General features: G+C 46.1%; 2 protein-coding genes across 4 annotated transcripts in view; both read right to left on the reverse strand.

Annotated features, from left to right (window-relative positions):
- LOC146026685 (importin-13-like) overlaps positions 1-10,613 on the reverse strand; it is a 234,710-nt gene extending 224,097 nt beyond the window's left edge. The window contains exon 1 of the mRNA XM_083157538.1: positions 8,670-10,613. The gene's annotated coding sequence lies outside the window, so the exon portion shown is untranslated. The remainder of the gene's footprint in view (positions 1-8,669) is intronic.
- Positions 1-10,736, reverse strand: part of IPO13 (importin 13) — a 57,850-nt gene extending 47,114 nt beyond the window's left edge. For 2 of the 3 annotated variants that reach the window (XR_014454520.1, XM_083157539.1), the window contains exons 1-2: positions 10,626-10,735; positions 8,080-8,232 (exon numbers count right to left, since the gene is read on the reverse strand). Coding sequence is in view for 2 of the 3 variants with exons in the window: in XM_083157539.1 (XP_083013665.1) it covers positions 8,080-8,136 (57 nt within the window). In the remaining variant the exon portion in view is untranslated. Of the gene's footprint in view, positions 1-8,079; positions 8,233-10,625 lie in introns of all 3 variants that reach the window. The other variant, XM_083157540.1, reaches the window with a different exon arrangement.
- Between the last annotated feature and the right edge of the window lie 7,437 nt (positions 10,737-18,173).

The raw sequence follows: 18,173 nt of genomic DNA on the forward strand, positions 1-18,173 counted from the left end.
CACATAGGAGGTTTGGTAAATGTTATAGTTAGTAATGACCACACCTGTGCTCCAGCTAGGTGTTTGGGAAATATTATAGTTAGTAATGACTGCACCTGTGCACCAGCTAGGTGTTTGGGACATGTTATAGTTAGTAATGATTACACCTGTGATCCACATAGGTTTGGTAAATGTTATAGTTAGTAATGACTACACCTGTGCTCCAGCTAGGTGTTTGGGAAATGTTATAGTTAGTAATGACCACACCTGTGCTCCAGCTAGGTGGTTTGGGAAATGTTATAGTTAGTAATGACTACACCTGTGCTCCAGCTAGGTGTTTGGGACATGTTATAGTTAGTAAAATAAGAAAAAATGAGCGCTAATTGGAGAGGGTAGATTATAAGTAAGAAAAGAATATTTTGAGATGAAAATTGTAAGAATATAGTTATAGAATAAATGAAAAGCAGGAGATTTTAAGACAAGCGGTAATAGGTTTTGTAACAAGCGGTACTTTGGTAGAAAGAATAAGAAAAAGTGAGAATAAATGGAAAGGCACCTGTAAAGAAAAAGCGGTTAATAGATAATGTTTACACTCCTTTATGGAAGTGATTTTAAGTCCGTGGTGAGACCTGTAACTTTCCCTACCTCTGACCAGACGCTCGCGTTCAAACTGCAGTGTGTGTGGAGCGGGCGGCGGTGATGTGAAAAGCCGCGTCTGTCTGTGCTCCGTTACAGCGTGTCAGCCTGTCAGCGTGTCCGACTTTGCTGGATGTTGTACTTCGCCGGACTTGGGCTGGGAGACGGGGTGAAGGCAGTCAGGTCTTCTCTTTTCTTCACGGTGTTTTGCAGGGATCAACGCGTTTCATGCGCCAAGCGCACTTTTTCAAGATAGCTGCTGTTGTATTCTATAGATCCTTTTATGATAAAACTTTATTAATAAAAACGGATGTGGTCACACAAAAAATGGTGGGAACCACGCTGTTAGGCTCAGCTTAGAGCTTGAGAGAATAAAGGTGCATATAAATTCGTCAAAAGACGAATTTATATGCACCTTTATTCTCTCAAGCTCTAAGCTGAGCCTAACAGCGTGGTTCCCACCATTTTTTGTGTGACCACATCCGTTTTTATTAATAAAGTTTTATCATAAAAGGATCTATAGAATACAACAGCAGCTATCTTGAAAAAGTGCGCTTGGCGCATGAAACGCGTTGATCCCTGCAAAACACCGTGAAGAAAAGAGAAGACCTGACTGCCTTCACCCCGTCTCCCAGCCCAAGTCCGGCGAAGTACAACATCCAGCAAAGTCGGACACGCTGACAGGCTGACACGCTGTAACGGAGCGCAGACAGACGCGGCTTTTCACATCACCGCCGCCCGCTCCACACACGCTGCAGTTTGAACGCGAGCGTCTGGTCAGAGGTAGGGAAAGTTACAGGTCTCACCACGGACTTAAAATCACTTCCATAAAGGAGTGTAAACATTATCTATTAACCGCTTTTTCTTTACAGGTGCCTTTCCATTTATTCTCACTTTTTCTTATTCTTTCTACCAAAGTACCGCTTGTTACAAAACCTATTACCGCTTGTCTTAAAATCTCCTGCTTTTCATTTATTCTATAACTATATTCTTACAATTTTCATCTCAAAATATTCTTTTCTTACTTATAATCTACCCTCTCCAATTAGCGCTCATTTTTTCTTATTTTACCAGTATTTCTATTGAGCAGCTTTTTTTCCCATTAGCGCAGGTGAATTCCAAACTCCCATGTTATAGTTAGTAATGACTACACCTGTGCTCCAGCTAGGTGTTTGGGACATGTTATAGTTAGTAATGACCACACCTGTGCTCCAGCTAGGTGTTTGGGAAATGTTATAGTTAGTAATGACTGCACCTGTGCTCCAGCTAGGTGGTTTGGGAAATGTTATAGTTAGTAATGACTACACCTGTGATCCAAATAGGTGGTTTGGGACATGTTATAGTTAGTAATGACTACACCTGTGATCCACATAGGAGGTTTGGTAAATGTTATAGTTAGTAATGACTACACCTGTGCACCAGCTAGGTGGTTTGGGACATGTTATAGTTAGTTATGACCACACCTGTGATCCACATAGGAGGTTTGGGAAATGTTATAGTTAGTAATGACTACACCTGTGCTCCAGCTAGGTGGTTTATGAAATGTTATAGTTAGTAATGACCAGCTAGGTGGTTTGGGAAATGTTATAGTTAGTAATGACTGCACCTGTGCTCCAGCTAGGTGGTTTGGGAAATGTTATAGTTAGTAATGACTACACCTGTGATCCAAATAGGTGGTTTGGGAAATGCTATAGTTAGTAATGACTGCACCTGTGATCCAAATAGGTGGTTTGGGAAATGTTATAATTAGTAATGACTACACCTGTGCTCCAGCTAGGTGGTCTTGAAAATGTGAACTAACGGTAGGTCTTAAGGACTGATTTGGCCACCCATGATCTGCAGTGTCTACATAGAAAGTCAAAAGGCCTACCCCAAAAGGTCATCATGCAATAAGTCAACTGGGTCAAAGGTCGGCATGAAAAAAAGAAAGACACGACAAGGTCCACATGAGTTTACCGTGAATTTATTTTTTCCCTTTAACCATCTTGTTCTTAACTTCACCATCCACGTTGGCATAAGGCTGAATATAAGTGTGCCGAGCATGGCGATTGTACACCTCACATAAAATGGGGGTCTATGTCAAGAGACACCAAAAAAAAAAGTGAAAAACTGAGGTCTACCTTTTCATGTCGAAATATTGACCGTCAACCTTTTGGGATCCATCTAATAATCTACACCGGAATGCAACTAAGTTCAGCCATTAGCTCAGTGGCGCTGTCCGGCTCTAAGCAGCGGCAATTCCGAGAATTTTCCGGGCTTGCCAGTCTGGGCACTGAAGCATAGCCCGGAAAATTCCCAGGATTACCACTGAAAGGGTTAAGCCTTAAAAAATAAAAATAAACATGAGGGTGAAAGAGTGATAAATGTTCAGCCATGTTATAGGCGGAGTTTGAAATCTGGCAGTTGAGCTGATTGGCTGGACATGTATCACTCGTTATTACCCTTGCGTTTATCTCTTTTTAAGGCTGAATACATTTGCCCCTTTGTTCTTTTCAAAGCACATTTTGGGCCTGATTCAGATGCGGTCACAGCTTAGCGATTATCTGTAGAATGTACAGGTGTCCTGGGCGCATTCTGCATGCAGCAAGGTACCTTTGTGATGCTGCTGGCAGTGGGGAATCAATCAGGAAGTGATTGACAAAAAAAATTACATTTGGGAAGAGGTAACTGGGAGTGTCTTCAAAAACATTGCTGTTTCCCAGTCCGCTTCTTGCTGAGATCTCGTACGCGTAAAACATGGTGCCGGTGTTTCAGCTCCAACAGCCATGGAGGCACTCAGGGAGTCAATGTTCCTTGCATCGGTGTTGTAATTGCAATGGAGTGCCCAGTAGCTGAGCATGTTGCGATGGTTTCGTGGGAGTCCCTGTTCACTTGTAATGGCTTGCAGTTCCGTCACTGACTCGGTCTTGAGTCGGCAATGCAACGGCATCAGAATCAGGCCGTTTATGTGTGCAAATAGTTCCAACTCAGCACAAGTTTATCTGTCAGAGAATATCGTGTCGTTTCAGTATAAGAAAATATTTCTTCAACAGAAACGCTTTGTTGCCAACTACAAACTAAAGATTTATAGAACAAAGGGGCTTATTCAGAGAAGTACTCCGATATTTGCAGTTTATTGAGGTTTTTATTAAAGCGCATGTGCAGGAGTTAAAGGGCACATGCATCCCGATGACTCTGCAACGTGGGTGGCAACAGGGAACGGTAAGAAAAACATGTGTGTCTTGCTACCATTTATAGGCATGTCTGAGCCAACAACACCTTTCACCCATTCTGAGTAGCCGTAGGGTGACCCAAAAGGCCGATTATTGACTGATCTGCACTTTTGGATTTTCAATACGCTTAAAACAAAACGGTAGCCATTTCTAGTGTGAAATGTTCTAACAGGAGCTGTCTTGGAGCAGCCAGACCCCACCTGTTGTCAGGCCATTTAGCAGAGAGCCTAAAAATACCCCGTGATGTGGTGCCCAGCATTATGGTGCATTCAGTAATAAGTAGTACTGTATTGATTTCAGTGCGAGCATCTGTAGTCCCTCATTTCCTTACACTGTTTGTGTGTCATTTATACTCATGTCAGGGAGATCCTATCACTGGGGACGGGCAGCTGCCGTAGTCCCTGGAGTCTCAGGCAGCGCTGTGGCATGTTGCATCAGGAAAGTCACCAAGCCTTGATAGGATTGTATGTGCCACATATTGCACATGTCCCAGCAAGAGGAAGAAAGCAGCAGCTGTCAACTGGGGGCCTGACAGCCAGGCATAGAAATACGGCAGGAACTACAGATATGCCAGCGGGTACAGACGACAGCCCAGCACGTAGCCAGGAGACAACTCGTTCTCCCCATGATAGGTGGTAACACAAGAGAAAATGTTATATACTATATTAAAGGTACACTGAGCAAAATATACAGCATGCAGCCACCTGATTACAACCACCGGCCAGCGAAGTAAATAACATTGATTATATTGTTACAATAGCACGTGTCAAGGAGTGGAATATTTTATGCCAATATATCACAAAAGAAACCGATATATATTGCTTCGGCACTGCGATACAGCCGATGTATATGGCTGTGTGTATGTACACTTGCTGCAGGACCACAGTGAATAACTCCTCAACTGGGTGGGCACATTTACATTTTTATAGGACACATTGGGCGAAAGCTTGTAAGTAAGTACGTGCACCTACCAACCTTAAGCTGGGATGAAATATAAATATTTCTGATGTTATGCACAATAATGTTAAAAATATTTTCGTGCATATCGTTTAGGGTGTATGCACCATTTCGTTAACCATGCGGGCTCCTGCGATTCGTTAATGGCCCCTTCTGTTGTCTGTACACCCAGTAAATTCCTAACTATATCATTAATGACAGCTATACTACTGGAGGCAGCCACTGAACCAGCAACAGGGTTAAAGGCGCTCAAGGAACACCGCACCCCTTCCACACCGCTAATTGCTGGTCTGACGACGCGTCAACCCGGGTTGAGGTGCGGTGTGAAAGCACCAAGGCTTATAACCTGGGTCGACCAACACTGCAATTCAACCCGGGTTATAAGGGTTAAGTATGGGTCGCCCTCCATATAAAGGAGCAACCCCGGTTTAATGTGAAAGCGCCAGAGTCTGACCCGGCATAGCGATGTGAAAGGGGTATGATGTGAAGGATAGTCCTTCTTGTCTTCACAAATTCCTTAAAAAGTTAATGCTATGGGGGAAATTTACTAAGATGCGAGTTCTTCACATGGGATGTTGCTATGGAAAACCAATCAGATCCTATCATCTTCTTCTAGAAAGGGCTAAATAAATAAGAAGTCGATTCTGATTGGCTGCCCATACAACATCCCATGTGAGATAGAAATTCCATCTTAGTATATGTCCCCGTATGACAGAAAGGGGTGAGAACACACGGTGGATTGCAGTGTGCGGTGTATGCCGCTCTAAGTAGCTGTAGACCAGGCAGAGTGCCCAAGCTGACCCCTGCCAACCAATGAAAGAATCTACAATAGGCGCAGGAGCATTAGACTGGACTATAGAGCAGAGGAAGACTGGTAACCTGCTCTGACAAACCAAGGGCCTGATTCAGGTCAAGCAACTCCTTTTTTAATAGACAAAACCATGTGCATTGCAGGTGGGGCAGATGTAACGTGTGCAGAGAGAGTTAGATTTGTGTGGCGTATGTTTAAACTGAAATCTACATTGGAGTGTAAAAATAAAGCAGCCAGTATTTACCGTGCACATGAACAACATACATCACCAAAATGTAACTCACTCTGCACATGTTACATCAGCCCCACCTGCAGTGCACATGGTTTTGTCCAGTAAAGCAGGAGTTTGCTTTTGCGGTACTTGTTTCCTAGCACAGCGCCCACAATATTCAGTCGTATGGCATTGTATTCAATATAAATTGTATACCATTGTATATGGCAGGGCTGGGCAATTGCGGCCCTCCAGATGTTGATGAACTACACATCCCAGGATGCTTTGCATTAGTTTTGCTATGTGGCCATGCTAAAAGTGATGCAAGGCATGCTGGGATGTGTAGTTCATCAACATCTGGAGGGCCGCAATTGCCCAGCCCTGGTATATGGCATACAATGTGATGCAATGCGATTTTAAATTGTATAAGCACCCTAATGGGTTTTTTCAATGTTAAATGGTCCCCTATACGGTTTTTAATTGTATAAGCACCTTAAAAAAGGTGCTTACAAGGTTAAATGCACCCCCACGCCACTATCAACGCCAACCCGAAGCGTGGCGAGCGCAGCAAGCCCGCGAGGGGCCGCGGTACGCGTCCTCCAACCTTTTCATACCCCCACTATCCAAGTCAGCGTGGAGTTGATTTTATATAGTGTGGCGAACACAGCGAGCCACCGAGCCTGAAGCGCGGTGAGCACAGCGAGCCCCGCAAGGGGACGCGCATTACTTCACATGTATTCCGCGTCTGCTCGACATACTATATAAAATCAATTCCACGCCGACGTGGAAAGTGGGGGTATGAAAAGGTCGCTGCACTCGCCACGCTTTGGGTTGGCGTTGATAGTACGGGTGGCGTGGGGGTGCTTTTAACATTGTAAGCACCTATTACGGTGCTTATACAATTATTTATCTTATAGGGGGCCCATTTAACATTGATCAGGATGCACTATGGCAAGTAGGTGGTGTGATGCTCTGGGTAATGTTCTGCCGGGGGAACCTCAGTTCCTGCCATTTACGCGGATATTACTATGACACGTACCACCTGCCTAAACAGTGCTGCAGACCCAGTACACCCTTTCATGGCAGTAGCTTCTATCAGCAAGATAACGCACCCGGCCGCACTGCAAGTACTGTTCAGGAATAGTTTGAGAAACATGACAGCGCTCAAAGTGTTGACTTGCCTCCAAACTGCCCCTATCTGCATCCCATCGAGCATCTTAAGTAAACCAAGGGGTTTATGCAGACGATTTCAGTCTTTAGTGCCATTATGAACATACCCACGTAAATGGACCTGGGTCACCTCAGCCGCTCCGTCCCACTACGTCCTCAGCGCATGCAGTGGGAGCGGAATCACTTGCCACGCATTCTAGGTGCAACATGCATGTGCGGTACTGCAAACCTGATGACCTCATTTATTTATTATCAGGAACCAATTTGATAGATTTAACAGATTGATAAATACAATTAACATTTATGGCTTAATAGTGGTATTTGTGTTGTTTACGCTATGGGAAAATATATTGGCAGCATTTCTAGTCTTATTGAAGAAATACATAAAAAAAAAATACTAAAATGATATTATATTATGTATTCAGATACGGTTCCTAAATGCTCTGGTTACAGTAATGCTTATTGATAAATGATTTTTTGCATTGCAGCTGCTCCACTCATGAAATACAGATCCAATAACAGAGGCTGCTTACAGAAATCTGATCCCCGCTGTGACTTATGCCTCTATACTAAGAATATGCAGAATTGTTTTCCATCTCCAGGCTCAGTGCTGCTTCACAGCTCACAACAAAGCAGAATGCACACAGCACATCAAATATGACATGAAACCCATCCCCCCCCCTACCCTCCTCTCTGACAGTGGCAGAGCCAGGCACAGCTGTACACAACATCCCTCCGCAGGCTACTTCTGCTGCAGTGAGATGTACAAGCCAATGCAAAATCTTCTACAAAGACAGGTTATACACCGATATGCCTGTACCTTGTGTGCAGTCCAGATGGAAGGGTGCTGCAGTACATCATTGCTGTGTGACCCTAGGGGAATGTGGTGCTGTGAAGGGAGGCATGCTGCATAGCAGAGATGGTTATTGATTTGGATTGCCTGCGCTTCGAGGCACCAGTTTTATGACGTTACTATGAAAAGCAAATTCCCAGCATAAAGCAGTTTTCCCTGTCTGTAATCTTGTCAGTGGCAGCAGACGCTGCTGGCACATCATGAGCTACAGGCAGACTGATACCTGTTATCACAATAGAACCTCACTTACTTTCTCCACATTGTCCATGGTGAAGTCCAGACTCTGCTGCTCCGGTCTCCGCTCCATCTCTGGAAGGTGGGGAAGATGATGGAGGGGTCCTGTGTATCCGGATAGGAGTGATGGTGAATCAGCACATCTCAGAGCTTTCTCATCTCTGTGCAGCTGTGAAGGGGAGGGGGCACTTACAGTCACCTCCCAGCTGATTACAGTGTGTGTCCCCCCACCGTTCTACAATGCTGTTAGTGTGTCCTCACATCTGCATTCTCTCCAGGATATTTAATGAGTGTGCACTCAGCTATGCAAAGTCTCTTCCTCCGTAATGTGCACTCGGCTCTGCGGTAACGCAGTCTATGCCTGACAACTAACACTCAGCTTTGCGGTCAGTCTTGCCCTTCTGAGTGTTCACTCAGCTCTGTACAGTTAGTGCTTAGTGTACACTCACATTGACACCCTGAGAATATTGAGCTCTGCAGTGTCACTCCTCAGTGTACACTCAGCTCTGCTGTCAATCTCACCCTCCTGAGTGCGAATTTAGCTGTCACTCTTCAGTGTACATTCCTTGAATGTGCACTCAGATCTGCAATCTATTTCTGTGCAGCCTCTCTCAGTCTTTAGTGTACACTCAGATCTACAGAGAGTATCTCCTTCCTGAGTATTCAGTCAGGTCTGCTGTGAGTCTCACTTGAGTGTGTCCTCCACTCTGCTGTGAGCCTCAACTGAGTATTCAATAAGCCGTGCAATGTCTCTCCCTCCTAGTGTACTCTCATCTATGTGTCTCTCCCTCCTAGTGTACACTCAGCTATCAGTTTCTCCCTCCTAGTGTACACTCAGATATGTGTATCTCCCTCCTAGTGTACACTCAGATATGTGCATCTCCCTCCTAATGTACACTCAGCTATATGTCTCTCACTCCTAGCGTACACTCAGATATGTCTCTCCTCCTAGCGTACACTCAGCTATGTGTCTCTCCCTCCTAGTGTACTCAGATATGTCTTTCCCTCCTTGTGTACACTCAGATGTGTGTCTCCATCCTAGTGTACACTCAGCTATGTCTCTCCCTACTAGTGTACACTCAGCTATGTGTCTCTCCCTCCTAGCGTACACTCAGCTATGTGTCTTTCCCTCCTAGCGTACACTCAGCTATGTGTCTTTCCCTCCTAGCGTACACTCAGCTATGTGTCTTTCCCTCCTAGTGTACACTCAGCTATGTCTCTCCCTACTAGCGTACACTCAGCTATGTGTCTCTCCCTCCTAGTGTACACTCAGATGTGTGTCTCTCTCCTAGTGTACACTCAGATATGTCTCTACCTACTAGTGTACACTCAGCTATGTGTATCTCCCTACTAGTGTACACTCAGCTATCTGTCTCTCCCTCCTGGTGTAAACTCAGCTATCTGTCTCTCCCTCCTAGTGTACACTCAGCTATGTGTCTCTGCCTACTAGTGTACACTCAGATGTGTGTCTCCCTCCTAGCATACACTCAGCTATGCGTCTCTCCCTCCTAATGTACACTCAGCTATGTGTCTCTCCCTCGTAGCGTACACTCAGCTATGTGTCTCTCCCTCCTAGCGTACACTCAGCTATGCGTCTCTCCCTCCTAGCGTACACTCAGCTATGCGTCTCTCCCTCCTAGTGTACACTCAGCTATCTGTCTCTCCCTCCTAGTGTACACTCAGCTATGTGTCTCTCCCTACTAGCGTACACTCAGCTATCAGTGTCACTGTCTCTCCTACCTGGTGTACACTCAGATGTGTCTCTTCCTCCTACTGTACACTCAGCTAAGCTATGCGTCTCTCCCTCCTAGTGTACACTCAGCTATGTGTCTCTCCCTCCTAGTGTACACTCAGCTATCTGTCTCTCCCTCCTAGTGTACACTCAGCTATGTGTCTCTGCCTACTAGTGTACACTCAGATGTGTGTCTCCCTCCTAGCATACACTCAGCTATGCGTCTCTCCCTCCTAGTGTACACTCAGCTATGTGTCTCTCCCTCGTAGCATACACTCAGCTATGTGTCTCTCCCTCCTAGCGTACACTCAGCTATGTGTCTCTCCCTACTAGTGTACACTCAGCTATGTGTCTCTCCCTACTAGCGTATACTCAGCTATGCGTCTCTCCCTCCTAGCGTACACTCAGCTATGCGTCTCTCCCTCCTAGTGTACACTCAGCTATCTGTCTCTCCCTCCTAGTGTACACTCAGCTATGTGTCTCTCCCTCCTAGTGTACACTCAGCTATCAGTGTCACTGTCTCTCCCACCTGGTGTACACTCAGATGTGTCTCTTCCTCCTACTGTACACTCAGCTAAGCTATGCGTCTCTCCCTCCTAGTGTACACTCAGCTATGTGTCTCTCCCTCCTAGTGTACACTCAGCTATGTGTCTCTCCCTCCTAGTGTACACTCAGCTATGTGTCTCTCCCTCCTAGTGTACACTCAGATATGTGTCACTGTCTCTCCCACCTGGTGTACACTCAGCTATATGTATCTCCAGCTAGTGCACACTGCTGTCTCTCGCTCCTGAGTGTGTGAACAGCGGGGCCCGGCGCTATCTCTGTCATACCCGTCACTGGGCTGTCCGCCGTCGCTGAGTCCCGCTCTCCCCTCACCTCAGCCAGACTCCAGCAGCAGCAGCAGCAGCAGCACAGGAGGAGGACCGGGGTCCTGGCGCGCCTGCAGGCTGCCCGCACACATGCCTGCGCGTTATACCTACTGGTGGCCGGGAAATAATCCGTGCCGTACACCGGCAATCTACCCCCTGCCTGCTTACCTTTCTGCCTACTACTCATTGCATAAAACACCAGAAAATTATATTTCGGGGTGATAAAATAAAATAAATAAATAAATTAAAAACAGGTACTTTAAAGGGCAGCTGTGGCAAGGACCCCGATGGCGATGGGAATTGTAGTTCCCACAGCCAGTAAAATTCTATATATATACAGTACTGTCACATAGATACCTCCCAACATGACCCTCTCCAGGAGGGACACTTTGCTCTGTTTCTGGACATCCCTCATAATGTATGATTGCTATTACCTGTGTGGAAACACCTTTCTTACCCATTATCCTGTTTAAAACAGGTGATGGGAATCATACATTAAGAGGGAAGTCCAGGAGCAGAGCAAAGTGTCCCTCCTGGAGAGGGTCATGTTGGGAGGTATGCTGTCACTGTGTACACTATTTCTCTGTGGTGTGTAATTTAGAACATGTGTGTTCATCTAGACTGTAACATACCTCCCAACTTCTGTGCTGATAAAATAGGGACACTCGCGAGTGTCCGAAAAGGGGTCGGGACGTATGCAAATGAGGGCGGGGCTTAGGCTAATAAGCCGCAACCTCATTTTCACACGAGATAGACGCTGTGCGCATGCGCACAGCGTCTATTCTAATAGATTGGGGGTCTCCCAACTGCCACCCCCCGCAGCGGGACAATGCCTGCCGCGGGTGGGACAGCGGGACAGGACCCGAAAATCGGGACTGTCCCGCTGTAATCGTGACAGTTGGGAGGTATGCTGCAATACTAGTATATGCTCTCACAATGGGTGCCAGACGTGGTCCCGACATTTTTTTTACACCCCCACCCCGGCCTTCTGGCTAGGGCCTCTTTTTATTTTTTTCTTTGATTTGCACTTTTGAGCACTTCACGTTTTTCGTTAGTTTGTCACGTTTTTTTGATTTGGGTAGTGCGGCTGTCCCTAACGGGCCTTCCGTTCCCCAAACGTGACTGGGACTCTTCACCTTTTGGGGAGAGTCCCGGTCCCCTCGAGGGCAACCCCGAGCCGCAAGGCGGAGGGAAGCCTATGCGGGTCTCTCCAAACCTTCGGGTGCGGAGGACCCACCGTCCAAAACCCTTCTCTGAGCTTCGGCGAAGAGGACCCACCGATCCCTTTTTTCCCTTTCTCGGCCTTATGGTTGAGGGGGGGTAGGGGAACCATGGGGCCTTTCTCCTTTGGGAGAGGGTCCACACGTTCGTACGGCTGCCCCCTTTGCACGTGTTTAGGCACAGCACTGGTGGTGGTGGGAGCACACCTCGGGCTCCCTGAGTTTCTTCAAACTCATTTACCCGACGTTGGGTAAATGGGCACAGCGAAAAGCTCAGCCTAGTATCTTAACCCTGGGAGCGGAGAAACACTGGGACTGAGTAGATTGCTCTTCCGAGGGGGGTGCAGCCCCTAGGGGAGTCTTTCGAAAAGCCCAGTGGAGTACCCATTCCCATGCCAGGGGCTGGAAAGTGCCTGCTGTTGAGACGGAGAAACACTTGGTCGGACGCTGACTGGCTGGCTGCTTGGAGTCCGAGGCTGCACTGTGCCCCCGGGGAAACTCGGGGGTGCCGAACATGCACGGGTGATCCCAAAATCACCATGCACTAGTAAGCACTAGCACTGCGCACTTCCCCTCTAGGTACGCGCATCACGTCCTTACCTCTTCCTTTTGGATGGGGTAGGACAATTTTTCACACCCCCACCCTGGCCTACTGGCTAGGGTCCTTTATTATTTATTTATCTTCCCCTCTCACGTTCGTCACTTTTCACGTTCCTTGTTTTTTGTAGTTTTGTCACCTTTTTTTGGGTAGTGTGGTCGACCCTTTCGGGCCTTCCATTTCCCCAATGTGCCGAAGCTCTCGCCTTTTGGGGAGAGCTTCGTGCCCCCCGAGGACGACCCCGAGCCGCAAGGCGGAGGGAAGTCTACTGAGGGTCTCTCCAAACCTTCGGGTGCGGAGGACCCACCGTCCTAACCCTTCCGGGGGTTGAGGAATGAGGGTCTCTCTAAGCTTCGGCGAAGAGGACCCACCGTTCCCTATTTTCCCCTCTTCGGCCTTATGGTTGAGAGGGGTTAGGGGAAAAACGGGGCCCTATCTCCTTCGGGAGATGGACCCACTTCGATCGCACGGCCCCCTTTGCACGTGTCCAGGCACAGCACTGGTGGTAGGGAGCACACCTCGGGCTCCTGAGTTTTTTCAAACTCATTTACCCGACGTTGGGATGCCGACTGTCAAAACGGCGACAGACAGGTGCCCGACGGCCACCCACTATTTTTCCTTGTGGAGGTCCACGACCCCCATAGAGGGAGAATAGAATAGGTGGTGTGCGCAGCGTAGCGAGCCACCGTGCCCACAAGGGGCTTTGTTGCGCTCACCATGCTGTCTGAGTCTGGGCAGTCGGGATTCCGACTGTCGGAACCCTATACTATACCCCTCACAATAGCAGCAATATACAGGTCAGTCCTCTTCCTGCCATTCCCCAGTATTATATGCACCTGTGTCTGTAGAGAGGGCCATGCTAATATACATTTTGCACTCCATTCTCTGTTCTGCTGTATCATGAGTGGTGCAAAGTATGTGTATCCGCAGTTACTGGTTCATTAGGTGGACATGCGCAAGGTCGACATATGAAAATGTTGATACTTGAGCATGTAGACACACAATTAGCGCAGCAGGCTTCGGGCCTTGTGCCTAGCTCGTCTACTCTATATGTTCCCAGTTATAGTCCACGGGCACGTACTGTAGATGGGGAAGTATGAAAAAGTGGGAAAAAAACAAACAAACCGCAAAAAAAACTTTTTCACAGCCATGTCGACCTTTTACTTGAGTTTTTTTTTAGTTTTGACCATGTCGACCACATGTTGACAACCCAGACATTGTCTATCAGACATCCGTACACCAAATGGGTGCTAAGCCGGTCTCCCTGCAGAGAATGTGTGAAACTGACTTTTATTTCCTCCCCAAATCGCCGAAGATGGGGTGAGCGCCGACGTCCTGTGACGTTAACTGCCTGCCCCTCTATGATCCCATGGGAATGCTAAGCGCATAAAACGCTGAGCATTCCCATGGCCCAGCTGCGTTTCCACCTCCGGCTCTCCCTCCCCGCAACGAACGGCCCAGCGTCTGTGTAACTCACAGAAGCCGTTCGGTGCCAGGACTTGCACATGCGCAGAAATACGCATGCGCAAACTCCGACCGCAGGGGCTGGGGTGGAATTGCAATCACACCGAATGATCCTGAATCGGCCCCTTTATTTCCCTGTGAATGCATTTGGTTTCTTGCCGACGTCCTCAGGAAGTGATGGCAGTGGTGTGTGCGCAGAGCACATACATAAGGGTAATAATTGGCAATTAGCGACACAGAGGGACCGTTCCATGACATGAAAGACAGATTCACCAGCAAGATCTAATTGGAGCGCGGATTCTCCAATCACACGGATTGGACACTATCTGCATTTATCGTATTCTTATTCCTTTGTGTTATTTCAATAAAATGTTAATTTCTTCTATTTTACTTGCGTTTCTTTTACACCTACTTGATGTCAGAATAGATATTTTTGTTATTACAGACTTGTGAATTGAATGCTATTGGCAGAATTGGAATCTCCTGTATGTTACAAAGATGTAACTGGCTGTGGCAAATGCTTACTTCCAACATTTGGAGTTGTAAATTTACAATAAAGGGCCCATAAAACTAAGCATTCCCCTGCCTACCCCCCTCCCGCCCCTCCTGGAGTAAACGGACCAGCCAGTGTCAAACACACTGAAGCCGTTCGCTCCCGCAAACCCCTCACCATCGCGGACAGGGTCGGATTCAGCTCATTACGAATGGGTCTGAATTGGACCCAAAGTTAAAATGCATCATGGTACTGGTAACTGGTGCTGTTATTGGGCTTCAAACAGTAAAGAATGATAAACATCCAGTCAACCAGGTTCTATCTGTCATTTTTCAAACACAGCATATAACGTGACAGTTAGGAGTTGATTGGCTCTGACAGTTAACGTGACAGTTAGGAGTTGATTAATCTCTGCCCACTTTATCACTTTTTGAGCTTAGTACATCTGGCACAGAATCTTTTGTAGATTCACAGCACCTATTCACTGATTTCACAGGGGGACTCCCAACTGCGCCCCCCTGCTGTGGGACACTGTCGCTCCTGGGTGGGACGCAGGACAATCATAAAAAAATTGTGGCTGTCTTGCGGAAATAGGGACATTTGGGAGGTATGCCGGAGGGTAAGGATTCTTATCAAATCCAGAAAAATGCAGTGTAGTCATATTATTATTATTATTATTATTATTATTATTATTAGGTGTTTCTCTTTTTACTTTGGGTTTATTTTGTATTTTTTTAGGATTAGACCAGTAAGAAATAAGATGACAGGACAAATAATGACCAGTCTTTTTCATTTACATTTTGAGTCTTAGTCTAATTGCATATGCAGCGAAGCGCGCAGTTTACTGGAGACACTGGGCGGCACTTTAGTCACACAGGTAACTTAAACAAGCACAAAAAAGTGTCCTTCTGAGCAATATGTTTTACTATCTTGTCTAGCGCATATGGGGCTTAATACCTGATGCAGTTGCCTAGGGCATTAGAGTAGTACCTGCCAGCTGCACTCTAGAGAAACACCCATTTCAAAGTTGGGAGCTGTGTTAATGCGATTTACCATCTTTTTTTTTTTCTTTTATAACTTAAGTAGATGTAATAAAACACAATGGGCGGTATTCAATGAGACTGATTCGCCAGGTTTTTATGGCGATTTTGTGCTGTATGGCGAATTTCTGACTAAAACGGTGAATCACCCTATTCAATGACCAGATGGCGAATACATTTCAAGGTTTTTTTCGCCATGATTCACCGAGTAGCAATCGCTATCTTTTTATGGTGAAGTGGAATGTGAACTTTTAAAATAAAGTGTTTTGTTTTTTACAATTGGTGTCAAAAAATCTGGAATTTTATTCTGAGGAGGGGCATGCTATTTTTATTCATGTGCTGTAAGCACATGAATATATATTTAATTAAAAAAAATATATTATTATTATTTATTTTTTTACACAAGCAAGGGGCCGGAGCCGAGCCGCTCATTAGATATTCATATATTCACTTCACCCGATCATTACATATTCATGATCGGGTGTAGTGAATATACGCGGTCCCCTGCTGGCACCCCCGGGGGGCAGCCTGTGCTGCCTGGCACCCGGGGAGCCCACCTCCCCCCCACAAACGTTCTGGGGCAGGCAGGGAGACTTCCATCTCCCTGCCTGCCACAGTCCTCAGGCTCCCTACGGCGTTCGCCGCAGGAGCTCAAATTCGCCGGTCAGGGGCAGCGAGCCCCTGACTCGTTGAATACCGGAGCCGGCGAGGCTCCGGAACGCAGCGAGCAGTGGCGAATGTGCAGCGAATCCTAAACAGGATTCGCTGCATGTCGCCGGTATTCACATTGAATACCGCCCAATGGGGGAAATTTACAAATACAATTTACTAAAGAAAAATTTGGCGTATTCATAGGCATTTACTATGGCGAAAATATGCTTATTAGTATTCATGGCACATTTGTATTCGTATTTATGAATACGAATGTATACGCCATTGACAGAATACGAGTAGGAATCACCATTCATTCGATGTAAAAGAGGGCTGCTAAAATACAACTTATTTTCCAGGCGTATTTGGCTTTAGCCTCCATGAATCAGTCAGATCCGTGCAGGCTTCAGTGTAGAAAATAAATAATAAAAAAAACGGCGTGGGGTGGGCAAGGTTGGGTAGTTTTGCCTTTCACCTGCTGCTGATAGGATGCTGGAACCAAACACTAGGTAGAGGTACTGGGGTAGGATTACCACCTTTGTGTTGTGAGATTCCCAGACAATGCCCCACCCCTTCACACACCTCCAGCCCACCCATTGACCCGCCCCAGCCCCACCCCTTGATCCGCCTTTTCATAACTTTTTTAACCTTTTCTTCAATTCTATTCTTGATTTTGCACACCGTAATGCCACTTGCACGTTACATCACACACTGTAATGCCCATTACATGTTATGCCACACATGTGATACCCATTACATGTTATGCCACCCACCCCGATGCATATTACATGTTACGCCATACACTGTGATGCCCATTATACATTATGCCATACACCGGAATGCCCATTACACATTATGCCAGGACTCAACAAATTTTTCTTAAATAGGGTCAATATGGAGAGTACGCGCCAAAAATTGACACCGTAATGTCTATTACACGTCACATGCCCATTACATATTATACCACTTGCCATAATGTCCATTACACTTATTTATTTTTCTAAATAGGGACAACACCGTAATGCCTATTACATGTCACACAACATTACATATTATATCACATGCCACACCGTAATGCCCATTACACGTTATCCCAAACACCTTAATGCCCATTGCACATTACGCCACACACCGTGATGCCCATTACATGTTATGCCTCACATGATGCCCATTACATCACACACACTGTAATGCCCATTACACAATATAATGCCCATTACACATTATGCGACACACAGTGTTGCCCATTACATATTATGTTATATGTACAATATATATATATATTATATAATATATATCATACATTAGGTTACAGCTGCATACACAGGGTGAAGGGGGCATAAACAGGGTGAAGGGGGCATACACAGGGTTTGATGTAAGGGGAAAGGGATAGGGGAATAGACCAGTGCAGAGGTTAGGTTCTTGCAATAACTGAAAATGAGAATGAGAATATCCACAATTGACTAATAAGGAGGGAGGAAGCGTTGCCTCCCCGATGGTAGAGAGTGTGGAGGTGCACCCCTGAGAGTAAAATAAGTGTTTAAGGGAAAAGGGGGGAAAGACTCTCTTTTTGTTGGGGCACTCTTAAATGAAGTTTACATGACGTAATCTTTAGTTGTTAGAATTATGATGTGTTATACAGTTCAATATTGTATGGCGGGACGCGGCTGGAGGTCAACTCTATGCAAGCCTCCCTTGTATAGAAAAAAGGGGGGGGGGACTAGTATTACAATGATTTTAGGGCTAAGCGTGTGCCCTCGTTTGAATGAAGTGTACTAAAATGTAACTTTTAATTATACATTTAAAAAAATATACTAGACAGACGTATAAGTACAAATACAAGTAAGTATGGCAATTGTCTCTAGTCTCCAAGTGGGGACAGATGATACTTTGTTCCAAACACCAGTTCTTACACAGTCTATGAAAAGGAAACAATGTATCCGATATACAGAAACCTTCTGGCTGGTTATTTGAAAAGAGGCGATTATTAATTCGATGGTCATGTGATGTCAGCTGTCCGCCCCCAGCAGGCATCGACACACC

This window comes from Crinia signifera, chromosome 8 (genome assembly GCF_055691185.1).
Source record: "Crinia signifera chromosome 8, ASM5569118v1, whole genome shotgun sequence".
NCBI lineage: Eukaryota > Metazoa > Chordata > Amphibia > Anura > Myobatrachidae > Crinia > Crinia signifera.